General features: G+C 50.1%; 1 protein-coding gene across 1 annotated transcript in view; it reads right to left on the bottom strand.

Annotated features, from left to right (window-relative positions):
* BCAP31 (B cell receptor associated protein 31) overlaps window positions 1–18,184 on the bottom strand; it is a 91,419-nt gene that overhangs the window by 45,890 nt on the left and 27,345 nt on the right. The window contains exon 4 of the mRNA XM_069209414.1: window positions 4,504–4,648. Within this exon, the coding sequence (XP_069065515.1) occupies window positions 4,504–4,648 (145 nt within the window). The remainder of the gene's footprint in view (window positions 1–4,503; window positions 4,649–18,184) is intronic.

Below are 18,184 nucleotides of genomic sequence, written 5' to 3' on the forward strand. Positions count from 1 at the left end.
TCAGGGGCATTTTCAGGGTATTACTGAGAACCACGCAAGACCATGGAGCACCTCCAATAAATCAAACTTATAATATGGGCTAAAGGTACCAAGAAGGGCATCGTGGCTTTCCTCTTCCCGGCCATGCTTAAGGTGGCCGTCCCTACTCCAGACACACAAACATTATTTATTGCTATATACTCACAAGGAGAAGGATCCCCCCCCCCATCAGACAAATCCTAAAGTGTATCAATCAAGAACCAGTAGTTTGAACCCAAATAACTTTCAAATGTTTAATTAGGAGGTGCAGGCGGTGATGTAGGGTGGTCAAAATCAATCTTCTAGAATTCTCGGTTTAGCTCCATGGCAAACCTGGTGGCTCAATGACATCCTCAAATTTTAACTATCAGCATGAAAAATATATAACTTTTTTTTTTTTTTTTTAATAACCGTCTACTGTACACTTTACGAAGACAACTCTCACTTGCTAGTGACTTGATTCATTTGAGCAAAACCAGAAAACGTGAGAGAGGATTCCCAGGGACTTTGAGCCATAAAGAAAATCTATGCATCTCTGGGGGAAAGAGTACGTATGGCTCTGATCCGAGTAAACTTTTCAACAGAGTCAATCTTGGGGCCTCTGACCAATATCAAGCTTCATTCAATTCCAGCTAAGCACCTTGGCCCATCAGTGCCCCGAGGCCTCATCGGATAGGTGACCCATCTTGATATCAAATAATAAACCTCAACCTTATAAAGAGCTCAAAAGAAGTGCCACACAAGAAACTTAAATCAGCAGAAGTCCAAATTGTCACGATACATAGCATTTGCCTGGACTGCAAATACCTCTTGGAATGTACTCGCAAGCGTAGGCTATCATGAATAATTTGAAGATTCAACATTGCAGATTATCTAAAATACTTTAGTTTCTTTCACCCCACTTTTCACAACATTTTTCATCCTATGCCCGGGGAAATAATGAGGAGAATGACCCCACGGGTTATTAGTTTTGCGCTCATGCGGACACATTTTTTTAGGTCTCACTTAAGACAGCAGATGCACGGTTGTAAGGAAATGCCTCCTTGGCATGGTTACCCCCTGACTTTTTGCCTTTGCTGATGCTATGTTTACAATTGAAAGTGTGCTGGGACCCTGCTAACCAGGCCCCAGCACCAGTGTTCTTTCCCTAACCTGTACTTTTGTATCCACAATTGGCAGACCCTGGCATCCAGATAAGTCCCTTGTAACTGGTACTTCTAGTACCAAGGACCCTGATGCCAAGGAAGGTCTCTAAGGGCTGCAGCATGTCTTATGCCACCCTGGAGACCTCTCACTCAGCACAGACACACTGCTTGCCAGCTTGAGTGTGCTAGTGAGAACAAAACGAGTAAGTCGACATGGCACTCCCCTCAGGGTGCCATGCCAGCCTCTCACTGCCTATGCAAGTATAGGTCAGTCACCCCTCTAGCAGGCCTTACAGCCCTAAGGCAGGGTGCACTATACCATAGGTGAGGGTACCAGTGCATGAGCATGGTACCCCTACAGTGTCTAAACAAAACCTTAGACATTGTAAGTGCAGGGTAGCCATAAGAGTATATGGTCTGGGAGTTTGTCAAACACGAACTCCACAGCACCATAATGGCTACACTGAAAACTGGGAAGTTTGGTATCAAACTTCTCAGCACAATAAATGCACACTGATGCCAGTGTCCATTTTATTGCAAAATACACCCTAGAGGGCACCTTAGAGGTGCCCCCTGAAACTTAACCGACTATCTGTGTAGGCTGACTGGTTCCAGCAGCCTGCCACACTAGAGACATGTTGCTGGCCCCATGGGGAGAGTGCCTTTGTCACTCTGAGGCCAGTAACAAAGCCTGCACTGGGTGGAGATGCTAACACCTCCCCCAGGCAGGAGCTGTAACACCTGGCGGTGAGCCTCAAAGGCTCACCCCTTTGTCACAGCACCGCAGGACACTCCAGCTAGAGGAGTTGCCCGCCCCCTCCGGCCCCGGCCCCCACTTTTGGCGGCAAGGCCGGAGAAAATAATGAGAATAACAAGGAGGAGTCACTGGCCAGTCAGGACAGCCCCTAAGGTGTCCTGAGCTGAGGTGACTAACTTTTAGAAATCCTCCATCTTGCAGATGGAGGATTCCCCCAATAGGATTAGGGATGTGACCCCCTCCCCTTGGGAGGAGGCACAAAGAGGGTGTACTCACCCTCAGGGCTAGTAGCCATTGGCTACTAACCCCCCAGACCTGAACACGCCCTTAAATTTAGTATTTAAGGGCTCCCCTGAACCTAAAGATTTAGATTCCTGCAACAACAAGAAGAAGGACTGCCTAGCTGAAAACCCCTGCAGAGGAAGGCCAGAAGACAACAACTGCCTTGGCTCCAGAAACTCACCGGCCTGTCTCCTGCCTTCCAAAGAACTCTGCTCCAGCGACGCCTTCCAAAGGGACCAGCGACCTCCGACTCCTCTGAGGACTGCCCTGCTTCGACGAAGACAAGACACTCCCGAGGACAGCGGACCTGCTCCAAAAAGACTGCAACTTTATCCAAAGGAGCAGCTTTAAAGAACCCTGCAATCTCCCCGCAAGAAGCGTGAGACTTGCAACACTGCACCCGGCGACCCCGACTCGGCTGGTGGAGAACCAACACCTCAGGGAGGACCCCCGGACTACTCTACGACTGTGAGTACCAAAACCTGTCCCCCCTGAGCCCCCACAGCGCCGCCTGCAGAGGGAATCCCGAGGCTTCCCCTGACCGCGACTCTTTGAAACCTAAGTCCCGACGCCTGGAAAAGACCCTGCACCCGCAGCCCCCAGGACCTGAAGGACCGGACTTTCACTGCAGAAGTGACCCCCAGGAGTCCCTCTCCCTTGCCCAAGTGGAGGTTTCCCTGAGGAAGCCCCCCCTTACCTGCCTGCAGCGCTGAAGAGATCCCTTGATCTCTCATTGACTTCCATTGCGAACCCGACGCTTGTTCTAACACTGCACCCGGCCGCCCCCGCGCCGCTGAGGGTGAAATTTCTGTGTGGGCTTGTGTCCCCCCCGGTGTTCTACAAAACCCCCCTGGTCTGCCCTCCGAAGACGCGGGTACTTACCTGCTGGCAGACTGGAACCGGGGCACCCCCTTCTCTCCATTGAAGCCTATGCGTTTTGGGCACCACTTTGAACTCTGCACCTGACCGGCCCTGAGCTGCTGGTGTGGTAACTTTGGGGTTGCTCTGAACCCCCAACGGTGGGCTACCTTGGACCAAGAACTGAACCCTGTAAGTGTCTTACTTACCTGGTAAAACTAACAAAAACTTACCTCTCCCAGGAACTGTGAAAATTGCACTAAGTGTCCACTTTTAAAATAGCTATTTGTGAATAACTTGAAAAGTATACATGCAATTGAAATGATTCAAAGTTCCTAATGTACTTACCTACAATACCTTTCAAACAAGATATTACATGTTAAATTTGAACCTGTGGTTCTTAAAATAAACTAAGAAAAGATATTTTTCTATACAAAACCTATTGGCTGGATTTGTCTCTGAGTGTGTGTACCTCATTTATTGTCTATGTGTATGTACAACAAATGCTTAACACTACTCCTTGGATAAGCCTACTGCTCGACCACACTACCACAAAATAGAGCATTAGTATTATCTCTTTTTACCACTATTTTACCTCTAAGGGGAACCCTTGGACTCTGTGCATGCTATTCCTTACTTTGAAATAGCACATACAGAGCCAACTTCCTACAACGGTCACCTGCGACATCTACTGTTTTCTAAGAGTGAGCTTAGAGGCCGCCCATTACGCTACCACTGGTTGGCTTCACTGTCACTCATTGGCTTGCTTCTTATTGGCCCCATAGGTATATTTCCATATCAAGTGTGTGTGTGTCCCTCCCCTGGAGCACGGGTGTATTACTTGCGTCCTTTCCTGCTCTTTTTTCAAGCGCTACTATTTTTGTAGTGTTTAAGCACTCTATGAGAGTATGTTCCTTCTGCTGCCTCCGCAGTCTACTCCTCCCCATTCCATGTTTCTTCCTGCCCCTCCCTCCTTCCCAGATGCCCTTCACCCCACCTCCTTCAGTGTTGCTTCCTTCCCCCTCCCCACTGTGTGTTTCTTGCCTCCCCTCCGCCCCATGTTGCCTACTGCCCTGCAATGGCAAAAAAAAAAAAAAAAAAAAGCAACGAAGCCATCGCTGGCCGACGCTAACAGTTGCCCCCCACCACCCAACACACCTGGTGCCCCTGTTGCCCCCCTACACAACCCATTTCGCACTGTGTTGCCTCCTACCCTGTCCAGCCAGAAATAAAACACTGACACGGCCAACGCCGGCCATTTCATAGCTTTTTTAAAAAACTTTAGGCCATCGTGCTCTACAGCATGGGTTAAAAAATATTGACATAGCTAACAGCTTTTGTAGGCAAGACCTACTTGCTTTGCCTATGAGGTTATGAAGCTGAAAGGGGAATTACATCATGAGACGAAACTAAATGCTTTAACGCTTCATAAAAAGTACTCACAAGGAGAGCAGTAGGGAGAAGCCAGCAATGTACAGATTCCGCTGGGCCCGGAAAAGCTTCATGTGAATATGCTCGACTGCCACAGGATTGTTCTTCAGGTCCACGTTCTCACTGACATCGTACTTCTTGATCTCTCGTAAAGCATCTGTGAGAGAAAAGAACCTGAATTTCAAAAACATCTTCCTAGAAGAGCTGATTGAAGCACTTATGCCAACCACGCGGACTTAGAAATGAATTAGGGCTGAAGTAGAGGTCATCAAAGGCACAGAAGGGTCTCCCCAAACAAACTCTTTTCAGCACCCCTCAAGCATCAGGCGTGTCTTCATCCTCAAGAAAGGTAAACACTAAACGTGTTATGCCAGAGAGGTGCATTGAGGCAAGTGCCTGTTCACAGAAGAAAACCCCATCACAAAAGTGAAAGTGAGGGAGGGCGTTTGGGTAATTACTCCCTTTCTTACAGAGGGAGGAATGCTTCTGAAGCACAGAGCAAGACTGATGCCACAAAACTGACTGCAAATGTCTGGCTGTCACCAGCCAGCTCTTGTTAACCCCAGAGGGGGTAGAGAGCAGGTTCAACTGTGGAAGCAAAGTGGGATTAGCACATTGTACTTGCAGGTCAAACACAAACAGACTTTAAAAGGCAAGGACAACAGAGGCCACGATAAGAGCATTCGTTCACCACAGCTCAAAAAAAAAAAAAACTTGGAGTGCAGAAAAGTGTATTCCACAACATGCTGTGGCAGCACACTACAAGTGCACAGGGTCCAGCATCTTGTGAAGGGACAGCTGGCACACAATGGATAATAATCAACTCACTTTTGATAGTCGAGCAAAGTACATCGCAGAAATGCCTGATTAGCCGACAATGTGCAATTCACCAGCCCAAATGCAAGTCTGATTAGGGGCTGCGTGCGCACTCTGAATGATGTTTCGCTACATGTTCTCAATCTGTAGGAAAACCTTCCTGAAAACAGGGAGCGGGCACTAGGCCTCTTCTGCAGGACTATGTAGCGTATCCGTGCTCTTCTCTGCAGCACAAGCGAGCGAGGATACTTCGTTTTTGCGTATGCTAGGTGGTGATCTATGGATCCTTTCGCACTCAGCCACACTACGTAGATGGCTGGGGGATGTAATCTGCCCCTACTTCCCAGGGGCCACAGTTTTTCTTGCCTTCAACAAAGGTCACAATTTTCGTTCTATTGCTTCTCAGTAAAACTCAAGTGGCCACATTATAAGCAGCAAGTGCCTTTCAAGGAACAAAGCAACATGAATCTTAACCACAATCACTATATGGTCTTAAAGTTATGTATGTGCTTACTGCCACCAGGGTGTATGGAAAAGCGCCTCCCCAGCATGGGGGGAGCGCGGCCACTTAGGGGTCGGGGACGCCGGGACCTGGCCCTCGCACTAGTTGTGCGCAGGCTGCCCTGCGGCTTCCGCTCGCGCACCTCGAGAGCGGAAGTAAAACACTCGGAGAACGTTGTGGGTCGGCAGCAGTGCCGGACCAGTGTGGGCCAACGCACGCCAGTGGGGGGGCATAAAAGCGCCCCCCCCCCAGAAGGCTCAGCCTTCTTCTTCCTGGCGCCGGCGGCCCGAATGGACAGGCCTGTTATTGATTCCCACCCACCCTCTCCTTATGATTAGGCTTGGAGGAAGAGAGAATAAAGTAACCGGAAGCAACAGAGGGGACCCCAGGGGTGGGGCCCCGGTATAACAACAGAGATAGGATCCTGAAGTCCTGGACCAACCTGCGGATGGACACACGTGTTTGGGGGTAGGGAGCCCAGATCACTGGGGTGGTCACGGGGCTCATGCCCTGGGCCGCCCCGGTACACCCCTTGGCTGATTAGTGTTTGGAGAGGGGGTGGAACCCTGAGCATGGGGGCAAGGAACAGGTGGCGACCAGTCCCTGTGTGGTCCAAAGGAGGTTCAGGACAGGAAGGGATCCTGTCAAAATAATTTATGGTTACAAATGAAAAAGTATCGTCTATAACAGTATATATATTAAGTTTGCAGTGAAATGTTTTATTTGAGTAATGTGCATATGATGACTTGCATAAATTGTTTCTATGAATTTTAATGAATGTATATATAAAAATAAATACTTCTTCCATCAAACTAAATTGTCTTGTCGGTTGGTGTATGACCGGTGTTGGGGGTAAGGGCACACTGGCGGCTTCCGAGTCCTAAAGGCTTTCAACAGGACGGAGCCCAGTTCAGCAGTACAAGAAAAAACACTAAGGGCGGGCGTAACTCGTGCAATTTGCTGTAGCGTAATTACGCAAAATTACTTGGGATTCTGTGGAGGTATGGAAGGAGAGTAACCTTGTAGTTAGCGCTGTTTTCAAAATATACTCTTGCATCCAAAACGGAACAGAGGATGCATTTTCTGCTAAGAAAATAGAGCTAAATGAAAGAGAAACAGCAGCAGCTGTCCTCACTTGCTCTTGGGTAGGCGTTGCTGCCCGACATTACACAAAATTACGAGAACAGACGTAATTTGCAGTAATCCCCAGAGTAATGAGAATGTCCAAATGGCTCAGATTACTCCAGAGTAATTAAAACTCGCCCACAGCTAGAACAAGTACATTTAGAAACCGAGCACCCACCCTCTGGGTTAATCCTGACCCAAGCTGCAGAACACAAGACCTGAACGGAGCAAGCCGGACAGGAGAAAGGCCCCAGTTCCGTCATTTGTGACCTAATCGATGTCTATCGGGTGCTTCAAACGCAGCACTGCAGTCCACAGAAGTGTACTGGGGCCACGGCCTGAGCTAAGGCCCCGTTTTACCACGGTGAGCAGCAGGAACCCACGGGCAGCACCAGAGCGGGTCAGAAACCAACCCAAGGAACAGCACTTGGATGACTGTAGCAGGCCCAAGGCGCTCGACCTTTCAAAGGCGTTTCCTGTAGGCTTTGGACTCAACATCCAACAATGTAATGAAGCCATAGTTTGTTGGGCTCATCTGGTCTCCCTTTTTAGCAATCACTGGCAAAGCGAATAGGTGTCACCTATGCGAGATCTATTTTTGTCAATTTTTTTCTGCTATCGTATGATGTGAGACAGCCAGGGCCATTTCAATCATGAGATTGTATGGTGAAGGTGCTTTCCACCTAATCGCGGATCTGTCGCATTTGCCACATAATCCGTTATCGACAGGCTTGAGCAAAAAACAAAACAAAACAAAATTGCGCTGTGCAAGTCGGCATGTCGATGAAACTGGGCTTCTGGGTCTTAGAGCGATCTGAAAGAAAAAATGCCTCAAGAAAATAATTTGAGTAGAGAAGACCAACTAACATCCAGCACGTTTGCAAACTAGGCCAGCGCAGAAGTGAGCGGGAAGGCGAGAGAGGGGACGAGATACCAAACTATGCTGTTCCCGATCCATGTGTGTGCACTGGACTGCAGCCTCGGTTCTCACCACCAGGTGGTGCTCCAGTACCACACATTTGGACACATTTTTTCCCCATCCCCACAGACTTACCGGAGTGAATTTTGGAGAGTCAGATAATTTTAGAAAAAAAGAATACATTTCGGTGAAAAATACAGAAGTACACGAAATTACATAAGAATGAAAAGTGTATATTTTAATGAGCGCGAGGAAGTGATAGTGACGTCCATTCAGTCAATTTCTCCGTCTCTCCCTCCTGCCAGGACAGCTGCCCCTCCCAACTCAACTGACAACCCCACAGCCCCCCCTTGGATCTGGAGTCTGGGGGGCTGCACCCAGGGGCAGCCACCGGCTCGCCACTGGCCTTCTGAAGCTCTGGTCTCTCCTGATGGATTATTTTTTCACGGTTCCCCTAGAAGGCTTTGATCAGGAGAGACAGATACTGCATGCCTGGATCTCAGGGACACACATGAACGAGGCACAAAAGTACGAAAGCGGATGCGCAGACAATAACTGAACACTACACTGCGAAGCAACCGAGTCAAACAGCTGGGCCACAAAAGAAAAAATATACATACATGAAAAAAAAAAAAAAAAAAGTTTCCATAGACAGATCCAAAAACAATATTTAGGCCCTCGTTGTGATCTCTCAGCGCTGGCAGTCCACAGAAGACCGCCAGCACGACTACCCCCGCCGGCCGTATGTTTCCCCCGCTGGGCCATAACATTGACAGCAGCTCCAAATTGGGCCGCAGCCAATGTTGGTGTGCGGCGGGTGCAGCAGCACCTGTCGCGCAGAACACTGCCCGATCACTGCACGGGGGCCCCTGCCAAGTGCATGGGCAGTGCAGGGGTCCCCAGATCGCCCCAAGATACCCATTCCACCAGCCTTTCCCTGGTGGTGTGAACTGCTGGGAAAATGCTGGCAGAATGGGTATCATTATCCGGAGGGCAGCGCTCCTTGCAGTGCTGCCCTGTCGGATAGGAACACACCGCCCCCGCCAGCATTACCGCTGGCGGTGTCTTCCGCCGTGCGGTTTTGGCGGTTCATTATATGGCAGTCTCGGTAACCATGCCGGATGGCGGTATTTACTGCCACCGCCGGAATGGCGGCCCAGACCGCCATGTACATAATGAGCCCCTTAGTCTTGAGTTTTGTACTCCAGATGAATGGAATAGTGACTGACCTAAGTAATTTCACAAAAAAGTGCCACTTCCAAACTTGAGTACAATAAAGTGACAGTTTATGTGAATTAATCCCAACCACTGGTAATTAGTCGGCTGCATCCCCAGCCATCATTTTTTCCCCACCATGCCACCTCAGATTAGACTCGGCCATATGTAAATCAGCCTTGGTCATGCTCCTGAGGGAACAGTCCAGGGTGAACTCCCAAGCCTGCTTCTCTGAACCGAACACAAGCAACCCAGGACTGGTCTCAGCCTGATGGGGGCTCTTCAGCCGGGTGCAGCTGGATTCCAGTGGCACAGTGAGACCGGGAAACCAGTCCCACTTGGGACATCACAATGACAAACACCAAAAAGTGATCTAGAAATGGTCTAGGACACTGCAGCACAATGAGCCAAAACTGACTGGCTAAACGTTGGACCCAACAATCACCAGTGCCTGAGAGGACGTCAAGCATTTCTTCCAGCAGCTTGTTTTTGCAGCGGATGCCCTAAATGCGACGGGTATACCTAGAAGGGGGTATCCGTGCTCACTGTGCTACAGGACCCAAGCTGTACCTCAATGAGGAGACCCAAGTAGGTCGAAACTGTTCCGGGTTGCTTGTGTTCCCATCTGTAGGAGACCTAGCAGTTCAGGTTGGACTGCTTCTACTGGAGAATGACTAAGGCTGATTTAAATAAGCTTAATTTCTACTCAAAATGGCACACTGGGTGAAAAATGATGTTCTGGAATGGGACGAGTGATCGCCAGTGGCCAAGATTCATTCAAACATTCCTTCCATCACCTTGTAGTTTTCTTCCACTCAAAACCTGACACTAGCCCTGGTATCGAAATCAACATGTGGACTCAACCCCATGCTGAAACCCTACAAATCTCAATAATTTCAGGTAAATGCAAATGATACACATTTGCCGGGGTGGAGAAGGATTTAAGCTGTTCGGAAGATTTATCTGTTCAGTGTCTAGCAGAACCGCAGCCTTGCCACAATGCAGCTGCTACAGCAGAGCTTCTTCCACAAGGTCTTTCTCCGGTGTAACCACTGATGTCATGCCAAGAGTTGAACTGAAGACCCAGGAGACACCTTTCTTTGGAGTGGAATGCTCAGCTTCACACCCGACTGGGTGGAGGATGCCAAAAGCTCTCATTTCCAGCAGACGAAGGAATGGACACTGGATCTCTCCATTTCCTTGCACAGTGCAGGCTCCAGATGATGGAGGGCTGGCGCACCTCAAGCTCCGGTCTAGAATACCCCCGGATAGGTCAGATCCTGAAGTAGTTAACTTCAGGGTGAGAGTCAAGCTAACATCAAATCTTTAAAACACAGGCCCCAATTTTTCATGGACATTTAAGCAGGCAAATGTTCTAAGTATAATAGACAAATGCCTTTTCTCCTATATTAGAACATTGGAGTGTTGCGAGCTCCATTGGAGACAATTGAGTGCTCAAGGCTTTTACTAGCTGGTAAAAGCCCAAGCGTCAACATTCCAATGTGCTTTGCTCCGAGGGGGATTTTAATCCACTTGGGCTCTATGAGAACTTTGTTTTATGTATTAGAACATTCTGCCCTCCAATGGCAGAATATTCAAATAGCCTTAAAGTCCTGTTCCCTTGTTAAAGGCCCTCACCTTCGGCTCTGGCCTTTAACAAGGGAGCAGTCCTTTAATGGCCAGTAGAGCCCGCTAAGGCTATATTAGAACATTGGAATGTCGGGGCTCCATTGCAGACATTGGAGTGCTCAGGGGTGGTACTGGCCAGTAAAAGCCCGACCGTCAACATTCCAATGTACTTTGTTAAAGACCTCAGGGAGCCCGAGGGGATCTTTATTCCCTCAGGCTCCTTGAAGGCTTTTATTAATTTATTACAATATTCTGCCCTCTAGGGGCGGAATGTTCTAATAGCCTTCTAGCCCTTTGTAGCTGGACTATACTGACCATTAAAGTTCTCCTCCCCTGTTAAAGGCTCTCGCCTTTGGCAAGGCCTTTAAGGGCCAGTATAGGCTGCTACGGCGGGCTCTAAGGCTACATTAAATCAGTGAAATCCGCCACACAGTTTGTGAACAAACTGCGGTACGCCAAGCTCAACGAGAGAAAAAATTAAACAAATACATTTAAATTAAAAAATAAATAAATAAAAAGACCAAATACCTGTAACATACACTTAGTCAAAGGAACTCGGGCTCAGCTGGCTGTGGAAACATGCACCTCAAAATCTATCACATACACATCAACTCTTATCTTTTAAAAGCCTAATATTATAACTAGTTATTCTGGTTTCAGACCTCTTGAGCCAAAGGCGGTGTTTTCGTTTCCAAATGTGGATAAAGTAAAAAAGGAGCTTTTACCAGTTGCACTGGAACCTACCAAACTCCTACAAAGCTTCTATGGAACGCGCTACCTCTCCAACTCACAGACCGTAGCACTGAAGCAGTTCAGGAAGGACCTCAAGACCTGGCTCTTCGATTAAGCAGTACCACCGCAAACAGCACCTATGGACCCTACGGGTGATTAGCCATGCTATAGAAGTACTGATTGATAGATAGATTAAAAAATGCTTGGGGGGGCGTGGCAAGATGGCAGCGTGAACGGACGTGTTCGTCCGAGCTCCGCCGCCTAGGCTTCTGGCATAGCTGTTGCGACCCCGGTAGAGGTGCTTCTCAGAGGCCTGGGGGAATTGCGCCCAGAGCCGCGGACGGTGGTGGCCCCAGGGGGGTCTGGGCACCCGCAGAGGAATCGAGCGGCGAGGCAGAGCCGCGTGGCTGGTGCCGGCGCCAGGAGAGCGCGGCCTGCGGCGGTCCAGGCCGTGCGGCGGCCCTGGGACCCGGGGTCCAGGCGGCCACGAGAGGTGGCGCGCCGGCGGCCAGGGAGGGCGCTGTGCGGCTGGGCCGCCGGGGGCTAAGGTATGCCCTTGATGTGGCGCGGTGCGCTGAAGTCACGAGGAGCATTGGGCCTACGCCTCTGCTGGAAAGACGAGTGCGGCTGCACGCTTGGGTGGCTGGACCAGGCCATAGAGAGGCCCTTGATGGTGTGAGGCCCTGGGGCCACTGATCTGCGGTGCAGACGGCCCGCGGTGGACCTCCCAGGAGACGATGCAGGTGGTGCGGCAGAGAGGAGACATGTATTGCCCACAGGTGGGGAGGCTAGCGGCGGCTGGTAACTTCGGTGGGCCTCGGGTGGCCCGACCCCTGAGCTTACCTGTGAGGAGGCTTCAACTGAGCTGGTCCCACGGCGCGGTGGGGAGCTGGAGAGATGGCGACCGCTAAAGGAAAGTGTGAACGGACAGTCAGAGACATGCTCACCGGGGCCTGCCCAGTGCCGGGTGGGGCTCCCGAGGGGCTCCCTGCTGCGAGAGGTCCGGAAGCGAGGGGCGAGGTGGAGGAGGATGAGGGGCTTTCATGCCTCCCTGTTCGATTCGCTCCGGAGCGACCTCCAAGAGCTTCGAAGGGACATCTCCCACGAGGTAAAAGAGTTGAGAACAGAGGTCACCTCCCTAGGCGAGCAGGTGGCTCAGGTTGAGGAGGGGGAAATCTCCCGAGTTGAGGAAGTGGCTGATCTCCAACAAGAATGCATTCGATTGCGGGAACAACAGGATCTCCTTCAGCTGGCGGTAGAGGACCTAGAGAACCGGTCACGCAGGCATAACATCCGCATTAGAGGAGCATCGACTGGGGCTGAGAAGGACATTGGATGAGGAGCCCCGAGAGATTACGCTTGATAGAGTGCATCGAGTGGGTCGGACCCGAGGTGATGGAGATCGCCCTCCGGATATCCTGGCATGCGTCCACAATTATGGGCTCAAAGAGAGTATTTTGCAACGGGCACGTAATCTGCCGCAGATCCAATTTAGAGGGCTCCAGCTTCAATTATTTCAGGACCTCTCGGCATGGACTTTACAGCGACGGCGCAAATTTAAGCCTATTGCTGAACACTTGAGAGCACAGGATGCGTCATACTCTTGGGGCCACCCGTTCCGCCTTATCTTTCGCTGGGATGCACACCTCCATCAAGTGCATATCGGAGGCGAACCGGATCCTGCGCCTGGCGGAGGGTGGCCAGGACTTGGGTGCGAAGCTGGGCCCGAGCAGAGAGGACCGTCCGAGCTGGAGGAGAAAGGAGAGACGGAGGAAACAACAGCGACCTACCTCGTCGGAGCTATTGTCGGAGCGGCAGTCGGCAGTGAGCAATGTGGCAGCTGGGACTAATGTTCAGGATCGAGGCACTCGATGGCGGCTGGTCAGCATCGGGTCGCTTATTCGCTGGCCTACTGGCTGTCAAGGAGGGGCCTGGGCGGCGGGGTGGATGGGCCTAACTGATGAACTTAAGAGGATTCCACGACCCAGTTGGGACTTTTTCCTCTGTTTCGATGCGTGCACGAGGACCTTTTTGGTTGAGAGCACCTGTTGTGCTCAATGATTGTCTGTTGATGTGCTTCCCTGGGAGTCCGATCCATGAGTGTTATTGGCGTAGTAGCCCTGTGCTCTTTCCCCTGGAGCCTCTCCCCCGGTTACGATATGACAATTAAGTGTCTAAGTTTGAATGTTCATGGGGTTAACAACCCAACCAAGCGGTTAGCGATTCCGTCAGGCCTGGAGAGATCTGGGAGTCATATTTGCCTTTTACAAGAGACCCACCTGTTACACAAAGATACGTTTCGCATGCGCTCACGATGGTTCCCTAGGCAGCTTTGGTCCTCAGCTACTACGAAACATGCGGGGGTGGCAATATTGCTTGCGAGGACCTTTCCTGGGGAGGTAGTTGGGAAGGTATTTGAAGTTCCGGGTAGGTTCCTAGCTATTAGAATGCGGCTTGGGGCTTTCTCTTTCACTGTTGCTTCCCTTTACGCTCCGAATTCCCAACAGGAGACTTTCCTGAGACAGTCAATCTCCCCTATACTTGGTTCGCCAGATAGCGCCATTCTGATAGGGGGGGATTTTAATCTGGTGATGGATAATGAGCTTGACCGCTCGGGCCAATGCTTTAGGCAGACTGGGGCATTGACGGAGATAGGGCGCCAATGGTTAGCAGAGTGTGGGTTGGAGGATGTGTGGAGGAAGTCGCATCCTACACGAGACTATTCCTTCTATTCTGCGGCGACCAAGACCCACGCGCAGCTTGATCTCTTTTTGGCTTCACTAGAATTTATGTCCTGGGTTAGAGAGGTCACGATAGAATCCAGGGCCTTGACTGATCATGCCCCTATTACTGTTGAATTGGCCCTGGAGGTGGATAATAGAGCGAGGTGAGAGAGAAGCTAGAGCAGAGAGTGGCTGCATTGGAGCGCTCCCATAAATCTACTGGTGCGCCCAGAATTTGGCGAGAGTTAGAGAAGGCAAGGCAGCAGCTGAAGCGATTAGACTGGGATAGGGCGGAGTACGCAGTAGTACGACTCACGCATAAATATTATATAGGAAGTAATAGATGCGGAAAGTTGCTAGCACACCGGTTACGAGCGCAGCGTCGTCAGTCAAACTGATTCGCTCCCCTTCCGGAGAGGTGGCCTATACGAGCGACCAGATTGCTGAGGCCTTCACGGGATTTTACCGGGGTTTATATGCGGCGGACGAGCGGGACGAGGCGCCCCTGGACTCTTATTTAGAGAGCATAGCAATTACTCCTCTTGGGGGAGGGAGGCGGCATTATTAGACCAGCAGATAAGGGCAGAGGAAGTCATATCGGCGATTTCTCGCCTGAAGACTGGGAAGTCCCCCGGCCCTGACGGGTTCACGGCATTGTTTTACAAGACTTTTTGTGCGGAGCTTGCCCCGCTTCTCACGAGGCTTTTTAATTCCTTTCGGAAGACCGGGACGCTGACGCAGAGTATGCTAGATGCTACCATTACTGTTATACATAAATCGGGTAAGGATCCAGAGCACCGTGCTTCCTACAGGCCGATCTCGCTTCTGAACATAGATGCCAAATTGTTCACGGAAATACTTGCCTTCCGCCTTAATCCTTATATGCCGGGTCTTATAGATCCCGATAAGTCGGGTTTCATTCCTAATCGGCAATGTGGCGATAACACGAAGCGACTTTTGCACCTGCTAGATAAAATTGATAGATCTCGGAGGGAGGCGTTTTTTCTTTCTATCGATGCTGAGAAGGGGTTTGATAGGGTCCACTGGCCATACCTCTTCCTGGTTCTGAAGCGCTATGGATTGGGCCCGGGCTTTAGATCATGGATCCAGTGAGCCTATCGGCTCCTAGAGCGGCGGTTTGAGTCAATGGGGTGCTTTCTATGCCGTTTCCGGTCGGGCGGGGGACCAGACAGGGGTGCCCACTTTCCCCCCTCTTGTTTGCGTTATACATGGAGCCCCTCACACAGCGTTTACAAGACTGCCCCTTAGTTTCTGGAGTGAAATTTGGTGGAGACCACCATCTTATTACCCTATATGCAGACGACGGGATTCTTACACTTGCCGAGCCCGTTACCTCTTTGCCTGTGCTTATGGAGCAACTAGCTGAATTTAGCCAGATTTTTGGATTTAAAGTAAACATGCAGAAGTCTCAGGTCCTTAGTCTCTTCTTGAGCTCTGACCACGAGGAGGATCCGAGAGCTCGATATTCATTTATTTGGTCATCCTCGCGCCTTTCCTACCTTGGGGTGGAGTTAGCGACATCTGCCACAAAAACGGCGAGTCTGAATTATAAGAAGCTGGTACGTGATATACAGCGGGATCTAGAATTGTGGGAGAGGCATAAGCTGTCTTGGTTGGGTAGGGTTGCGGCGAATAAAATGACGGTTTTACCTCGAATACTCTACATGTTGCAGGTGCTCCCATTGACGCCACCCCCTCTGGACACTCACCACTCTACAGTCGGCGGTCCTGAGATTTATATGGGAGGGCCGAGCACCACGTTTATCGCGGCTGGTTTTATACCGCCCCAAGAGCAGTGGGGGACTGGCGATCCCATGTCTCCAGAGATATTTCCAGGCAACGCAGCTGCGCTTTCTTGTAGAGTGGAGCCGCCCTCTCACGGAGAAGCATTGGTGCTTCATGGATCAGGCGGTGGCGGGCCCTCATATTTGGAAGGAGCCTTGGCTCCGGCACAGACATAGAGCTGGAGGTCTCTATGTGTCCCCGATAACTGGGACAACGCTACGGGTATGGGATGCGGTGGCTTGCCGTTCAGGGCTGACTTCTTTCCCCCTCCCCGATGACCCCCATAGGAGCGAACTCTGACTTTGAGCCTGGACTCAGTCTGGAAGGTCTGAGACGTTGGTATGAGGGGGGTTGTAGGAGAGTGGGAAGCCTTTTTGATGAACATGGGGTTCTGTCCTTTGACCAGATGAGAGGCCTATGGCCTGGTGGAGGCAGATAGGTTGATGTATTATCAGGTTAGACACTGGGCTCTCTTGCCGGCGAACAGAGCTCTGATAGATTGGCCTCTAACGCCATTTGAGAAGTGGCTGTTTCTAAAGAAGGATGATGGGAGAGTTATTTCAGAGCTCAATTGTCTCTTGCAAGGAGAAGGCCGCCCGCCTAAGTCGAAGGGTCAGCTGAGATGGGAGAGGTAGCTAGAGAGAGAACTCTTGGATGAGGAGTGGGACAGCATATTCTATAGAATACACCATACAGCATATAATGCCGCAGGGACAGAGACATCGTACAAAGTCGCCTCTTACTGGTACTATACCCCTGCGCGGTTGCATGCATGGGACAATGACAAGACAGACCTTTGCTGGAGGGGGTGTGGAGCTACAGGCACACTGGTACACTTGCTTTGGCATTGCCCCAAGCTACATCGTTAATGGGAAAACATTATAGACGATATAGATGCAGCGTTTCAGGTTAAGATCCTGAGATTCCCATCGTACATTTTATTAGGGCTGCCTAATCCTCTTACTTTTCCCCTAAGATCTCTAAAAGGGAGGCAGATGGCCCTGGCACTCAATGTGGCGTTGCAGCCGATTCTGGTCCTTTGGGGTACAGATAAGGTCCCGACTCATGTTTCATGGCTTCAGAAGCTTTGGTTTATTCTTGCAATGGAGAAACTTACATTAGCCTCCCAGCAGCGCGTAGGAGACCTGGGAGAACTGTGGAAGCTGTTCCTTAGGCTTCATTCTGCAGAATTTACTGAGCTGACCTGCCCGAACTACTTGAGAGTTTTGAGGCTGATCTGAAACCTGGGTTTGGCTGCTGAGAGGGAGGACCGTCGAGAAGGGGTACGGTTGAATGATGGAAGGGGCTGAGGCGGGGGAGGTATAAGGATGACACGGACTTTGTAGGGAAGCATAGTTGAAGTGTTATTAATTATATGTTTATGTGGTTCTCACTCGTGGGATTGTCATCCTGGATGACTATTGGACATAACCAGTAGGTACATGGCTCAGCAAGAAGAGGTCTGGCAGGGGGTTCTCCTATGCAGGGTTTGGGCATACATGAATAAGACCTCTGTATGAAGATGTGGCGTTCCTTCTGTGCGGATAGATTGCACTTTATGTTTATATCCTGTGATGGGCGTGTTTTGTATGTTTCTATCTTTATAAAACAATAAACAGATTTGATCCATAAAAAATGCTTGGACATTCCTATCTTCAGCGTAGGGAGATGCAACAAAAGTAAACTTTATGGCCCTGTGATGAGTACTTTTTACTATTTCAATGGAAGTCTTTCAAAGAGACCATCTGCATCAAACAAATGAGGCCTTGATAGGGCAAAACATGGTAAATGGCTGAGAATGTTTGGGACTTGCTGGTCTTTGACTATGAAATTCATGTAAGGTCTAATGGTTTAGTGAGTGAGGCATGTACTGTAGGGATCTGTGTTTGATCCCATGGTCACGAGTCTGAATCCCAATGTGGCTAGTCGACTTTTCAACTAGAAAACCACTTAGTAGGGCAACAGGCACAGGCTGTTATTGCCAGATACCCACAAGGAGCACATGAACTCTACAAACATGCTGTAATGTTTAGAAGTCTAGACACCACGTGTCTTGAAGCCAGTGAAGCCAACATATTGACATTTTCGAGTGAGACCTGCCTCTGTTTGTGCCCTCATTCAGTGGTGAAATTACCCAAGAAAGGTGCATGCTTGGCATGGGGACAGAGAGATTATACACTTTAACAACTCTTTGCATTACCTATTCCTGATGCCACTGGTGTGTTC

This window comes from Pleurodeles waltl, chromosome 10 (assembly GCF_031143425.1).
Source record: "Pleurodeles waltl isolate 20211129_DDA chromosome 10, aPleWal1.hap1.20221129, whole genome shotgun sequence".
Lineage (NCBI taxonomy): Eukaryota > Metazoa > Chordata > Amphibia > Caudata > Salamandridae > Pleurodeles > Pleurodeles waltl.